This window comes from Camelus ferus, chromosome 7, assembly GCF_009834535.1.
Source record: "Camelus ferus isolate YT-003-E chromosome 7, BCGSAC_Cfer_1.0, whole genome shotgun sequence".
In the NCBI taxonomy this organism is placed as follows: Eukaryota; Metazoa; Chordata; class Mammalia; order Artiodactyla; family Camelidae; genus Camelus; species Camelus ferus.
The window spans coordinates 83,091,548-83,097,833 of record NC_045702.1 but is presented as its reverse complement, the minus strand read 5'-3'; the positions used below and the strand labels follow the sequence as shown (position 1 = coordinate 83,097,833).

The 6,286-nt window shown below is 48.0% G+C and overlaps 1 protein-coding gene across 5 annotated transcripts in view; it reads right to left on the bottom strand.

Annotated features, from left to right (window-relative positions):
- Nucleotides 1-1,652: 1,652 nt before the first annotated feature.
- BLVRA (biliverdin reductase A) overlaps nucleotides 1,653-6,286 on the bottom strand; it is a 51,634-nt gene continuing 47,000 nt past the window's right edge. For 4 of the 5 annotated variants that reach the window (XM_032484287.1, XM_032484288.1, XM_014551006.2 and 1 more), the window contains 2 exons: nucleotides 4,996-5,167; nucleotides 1,653-2,017 (listed from right to left, as the gene is read on the bottom strand). In XM_032484287.1, coding sequence (XP_032340178.1) covers nucleotides 1,759-2,017; nucleotides 4,996-5,167 — 431 coding nt within the window. In that variant the 3' untranslated portion in view covers nucleotides 1,653-1,758. The other variant, XM_032484289.1, reaches the window with a different exon arrangement.

Below are 6,286 nucleotides of genomic sequence, written 5' to 3'. Positions count from 1 at the left end.
GGTTTTATCCCGAGGTCTCTTTTGCCCGTTCACAACTGTCCTGAACAAAATCTGCTTATACTACTTTACCATCCAGCTCTGGTCTTCTTTGGTACCCACCCTACTTCTAATATCAAATAGGGCCAGTATTTTGAAACAGCAGTTATCAAGCCTCAGTGGGAGAAATGATCGCGCTATATTTTGATTATGAAATATTTAGTACTTATCTCATGTTAGATGATGCAGAACCTTCAAAAATAGATAAACAATATTTTCTGGACTCAAGGGACATTTGATGTGGATAATAAAGCAAGAGAACAGTTGACCAGTATTTATTACAAATTATTTTTACATGGCAAGTAAGAGAATAACCTTAAGGATTTTTTTTTTTTTTTTTAGATTTAAGTTAATATATTTGCCTGCTCTACCTTGAGGTACTATGGTGATGGAATCATAGAGACAGAGGTAGAAAGCAGAGTTTGCTCCCATCAGTGATCTGACAGCTTCCAAACTCACTAAAGCTCCCAATGGATGGCGGAGGGCAGGAAAAAACCCAAAGGGAGACATTTACAGACGCAAGAAGTCTGACACAGCTTTGAAGAAAATGCAACCGGACCGCCGGTTACACGAAAGAGCAGCTTCCTGGGACCAGCTCTGCCTTGACGTCAGCGGAGTCTGACTGGACGTGAGCCATGAGTCCAGACAAGCCAAGTGCAAACACATGTGGCTTCCCTGGATGCCTCCTCCTCTGTCTCCAGTCTCGTCTCCAGGAGACTTCTGAGTGCTTTACCTGAATGGGAAAGCTGACCATGCCACCCCGTTAAACAAGGCCCTTAGCTGCCTCTGCACCGCCTGATAACACCCCAGCTGCTTCTCCTGGACGGCAGGTCCCCACGATCACGTCTGCCTCCCTGGGACTCCCCGCTCCAGACCCGGCGCTCCAGCGACCCCGTCCCAGGGCACTCGCCAGGCTGCTTCTCACTTCCCTCCCTCTGTTCATGCCAGTCCCCCACCGGAAAGCCCATCTCTATCCTCAGACCTGGTTTGGACATCTTCCCTGAAGCTTTCTCCAGATGGCCAGGGGCATCTCTTTTACCAGACCTCCTCCCTTACAAGCACCAGTCTGTGCGACTGGTTCCCTTTTTGATGCTGTGAGTTACTGAGGGCAGCTGCTCCATCTCATTCATTTTTAGGGTCCCCAGCACCTGGGAGAGTCACCCAGTGCGAGTTTGTTGGGGAAAATAAAATGCCTTAAAGCTGGGAAGAGGGTTCAAGGCACTGTTTCTTTTTTTAATCCTAATCTTTATTTTTTTTTTAATGGAGGTACTGGGGACTGAACCCAGGACTTCATGCACGCTAAGCACCCACTCTACCCCTGAGCTCTACCCTCCTCCACCAAGGCACTGTTTTGCCGTGGTTTAGTGTATGAGTCCGGCTTTAAAAGGCTCGTTCTGCTATTTACTGTCTGGGTGACTTCAAACAAGATTTCCCAATACCCTAAGGAAACCAAGCCTGGTAATAACCCACCCAACAGGGCTGTCGGGAAGAATAAACGAAACGAGGCATCTGAAGCATTCAGCTCCGCTCAACCGCGCTTGGTTCCATTTTCATCCCCACTACGTTGCGTCCCCACCCAAGTATCACTCCCAACACAGCTCGTGACAATAAGCAAATCCTGTTTACCCAAGACACGTTTAATGGTAAGAATAGAGATAAAGGCCAACTCAGTAAAAACCAGACCACGGTCTGGGCTCCGCAGAGCCGCGCCGGCCCCTCCCCTTACTTCTTGGAGCAGCAGTGTTTCTGGATCTCCTCCGCCAGCCACAGGCAGTGCAAGATGCGCTGCTTCTCCGCAGCCAGTTCCTTCTCCGAGAACTGGCCCAAGAGTTTCTGGACGAAGATATTTTGATCCTTCAGGAAAATATTCTTATTGATGCCTACGTTGGGCATGTTCTCCAGGGACCCAGACTTGAAATGGAAGCTTAAATGTCTGTTTCGCTTTAGGCCGGGTGCCTTCTCTTCAATCCACGTCAGCGGACTGCGGAGGCAGAAGGGGCAAGAGCGTTAATTACACGCCGCGCACGTGACGCTTCTGGTACCTGCGCGCCCGGGCGCGGGTCCGGTGTTGGACGCATCTTCCCTGCAGCTGCTGCTCCACGCGGTGGCTCGTGGGTGGGGGGCGGGGGGCATCCCGACCTCCACCGGCCTCCCAGAGGCGATGGTCTCCAGCTTTACTGCCCAAGGCCCCCTTGATTGGATTTTACCACCAGGCAGGGGAGTGCGCTGAATGATCTTGGTGTGAGCACCATTTTTGTTATTTGGGAGTTTTTACCCTGAGTCTTACAGATCCCTCCAGGGGATCCAAACCTGAGATCTTGTGCAAACTGTTGTTTCCAAGTGCATGTACATTCTTTATGGGAAATGATTCTTAGAGTTCTTTCATCACATTCTCCAAGAAGTCTCTGACCCCACCCACATGCCAGGAAAGACCAGACTCCTCCTGCCCATACACAAAACACCCGTTTCCGTTTCAGATTTGACCCTCTGGCTAAACGGCAGCCCTCAGAAAAATCTACAATCCAAACAGGACAGACTCCTCTTCTTCAAAGCCTCGCCTTCCTCTGGGGCTATCTTTTCTGTCTTTACAGTAGATAAAAGCTGTGTTATCTGCTTCATGAAAACCAGACAAACCTAAGAGGACTCTGACCGAAAGGAGCTTCATCGAATAATATGACAGGAAAAATATAAAATCTGCTTTTCAAAAAAAAAAATTCTAAAAACAATACAGCATTGATTTAAGGACGTTTTCAATGAAAAAAAAATCCATCATTCTTTCACCTAAATAGAAGTTATCTTCAGTTTGAGACAGTCCTTCCAAATATTTACCTATATGTACATGGCATATAAATCATAAAGTATAAACACTGTTTGATCATGTTTACTTATTTTAAAATATTTTTATGACCCTACAGATACTGCTCTTATGGTTATTGTCTGCAAATCACATATGACCGGTTACAGAATTCACTGAATGTTTTGTTATTGCCCAATATTTAAGGTCTTTCCAATTTTAACTTCCTGCATTCAACCTCTTCACACAAATATATAGTTTCCCTTCCCTCTTCTGAGAACGAAGGAATGAGAGGACTTGCTGTGGGCCTCTGGCGACTTCTCTTTGCTTTCCCCTTTTGTTCCTGCAGGGAGTCAGGGTCAAGGATGAGGCAGCAACTCTGCTGGACTGCTGGGCTAAGTGATGGGAGTTTTCAGTGTGAGCAGGGGAAGTGTTCCATCCTGAGGATGTACCAGGGTCCCCAGCCTCTTGTCTCCCGCCACCACTTCCTCGGATCCCTCCTCCTGTGCCCAAGGGCCTGGGAGGGCAGGTTAACCAGCCTGGCGAAGAAACTGTTTGTGCCCTGCCTCTGATGTCATAATGGTATCACATAGTGATGTGGTGATGGACATAATCAGGCTAAAGATACAGGTGTGGGGTTGCCGACAAGGGGCCCAAGCAGGTCACTTAGGATTGTTTCGGGTGCTCTAGGAAGCTCAGGGCTGCCTCCAACCCTAAAGGAGGCCTCCTGTCAGCTTATCTGGCTAACCTGGACCTGCATCAGAGCGGGGGGTGAACGTTTCAGAGAAGATCTGAGGTGCACAAAGGGGAAGCCACGCCCATACCCACGTGCTGGGAGACACCAGGAGAGATGTGGACAGGATGACTTCCTCATTTTGTGGCCCCGTCTGCTAAACACTTGAAAAGTCATGCTGTTTCCTATTTACATATTTAAGTGAGGACATCGGCTGTTGGCACTTTACTGGCACCGCACCTGCGCATGGACAGGTCTGCCCGTGGCTGCAATTCTAACACTCACACGGCCGACGTCATCAGAGCTGGGGCCACCACCGCTGTCACTCCCCGGGCAGCACTTCCGGGGTCTGCTGGCTTTCTCTTCATCATCTGCGACCCCTGCCTTTCCCTCACAAAGGAGAGACGCCGCCCCATGGACCCAGATCCTCTTCTCTTTTTGTAAAAACCAAATGATCTGTTTTATTACCGAAGAGACCCACCTACCTGGCAACACATACAGAAACACTCTGAAACCCTTGCTGCTTTCAATCTTTTGCACAGCCCGGGAAAATTATGGTTCTGCTTCTGTTTATAAAGACTTGGTATGAGGCATTTTATCTTGAAGGGTGTTTGCGGGGGAAAGAGCTCCGTTTAATACCAGACGGGGCTCACCATTATCTCCGCTTCCTAAATTATCAGCAGAGGACTTGATTTTGAAAAATAATACGGGAAGGATGTTCAAGTAGATTCTGCAAACATTTAATACTTATTTCTGGTGTTGCGTATTTCATCCTTTGTGGACTGATGGCCATTTATGGAAGATGCCGGGCACTAGAGGATGTCACCACTACCCAACTAGAAGAATTATCGGGGTGTGTAATTCACCAGGTTCAAATTGAGGCTTTAGCAATGGAGGAAGCAACAGACACCACCCCAGTACGATCTTATATTCAACCCGAACATCTCTGGGTCTTTGGGCCACGTTAAAGTCTCTTGAGCGTTTAAAGAAAAGAAGACTTGGTATGAAAAGTAAAGATTCAGAACATTTTGGGAATAGTGTGACCGTATGATGTGATGCTAAAGCTGAGAAGCAGTCGGGCACGTGATAAGCAGGGTGCAGTGTTCACGGCAGGGGCTGGCTCGTTGCTCACAGCAAAATTCTTTCAACTTCACGTGTCTGCAACTTGCCCAATACAATGTTGGAAAGAATTCAGGTCACAGATGTAACTGGATTTCTGCCCCTACACCTGAGACTCATGCACATTTGTGTGGCTTGGGCAAGGGTGATGGGTTAAATGACATCCTAGCAGCTATCCTGCTGGCAGAAGCAGACGGCCCTTTCTGGAGTCAAGGGTGGGGATCTAGGCCCCCGGGACCTCCCCATCCTCCCTCGTGAACACACCAGGACATCCTCACTACTTCCTTCTCAGCCACAGCTTCTCACGACCTACCTCTTGTTCTCTGTCTCCAAGCACACCGTCATTTTCATATACTGATCTTCCTTTCGTTCTTCCAAGGTGGCCGACACAAGAGAAAGCTCCCCGAAGAGGGAGACCAGCCAGGTCAGGCGAGAGATGCCGCTGAACGCGGGGAAGCCAAACCGCTCTTCTTCCAACGGGCCAGCTGTGGGGAATCACAGACACGTGGGAACCGGAGGTGAGGGGCTGGCGGCTGCGGGTGGAGGCGGGTGTCGCAGGGGGCAAACACATGTGGCTGGGTGATCAGGACAACGTGACCTTGCCTTACGGCTTGGGTGTGCCCATGATGGATACTGATGGTGACTTTCAGAAAGGCACCTCCCTTTTATCTTGTTTATTCAATTCGGTTTGTCAGTAAAAAGAGAACATTTGATTGGAAACAGCAGTCCATCGAGCCCACAGGATAATAGAAAAACATGTGAGGCTTGCACATGTGCGCACATTTGTGTGCATGTACTGTGTATGTATGTAAACACACATGCACACACACGTGCACCTACGTACCCATCCTTAGTGAGAAAACAAATAAACGAAAACCTAATTGCCTCCCCTCCAAAAAATAAACAAAGGAATGCAAATCAAATATAACCTAGATTTAAAAGCCCTCACACCTGTTTACATTGCTCTATAAGCCGAAGATTTCTTATGAACTTTATTGACTTAATTCATAATTATGGATATGTTCTAAAAAAAAGGTAACAAGTTATAAGTAAAAGTGAACAAAGATTGTAAGCTTGGTAGACAACAAGGCTGGACATCACTAGGGCCTGAGTAGCAAACTTAAGAAAGAAAAGCATCTCCCCTGGGCTTCTGTTCTCTGAGAGGGCTGAGCAGACATCCCAGGTCTGAGCCACGGGGTCCAAGGCCTGAGCTCCCGTCTGCCCCTGCCAAGTAACTGCTGGGTCAACTTCGTGAAGCTACCCGCCTCTCTGAGCTTCATTTAAAAAAAAAATCTTTATAATGGGGCTAATATACACCCACTTCAGAGGGTTATCCTATGAATTAACACGAAGTAACCCGTCTCACATACGCAGCACAGCTCCTGGTGCTGACTGATGGTTATTACCACCTGTTGCCACAACTCTCATGATACCATCGTTTTAAAGGATGAAGATGGATTCTGAAATGACGTTCCACTGTATTTTCTGGACTCTCATGAAGGGACGAATGGTTCTACCACTTAACAATGCCAGAGCGCGTCAGGGTTTCCTTTCTGTAATGAGAGCCCTCGGGAAAGGTGGCCCAGATACCTCTGGGTGTAGAC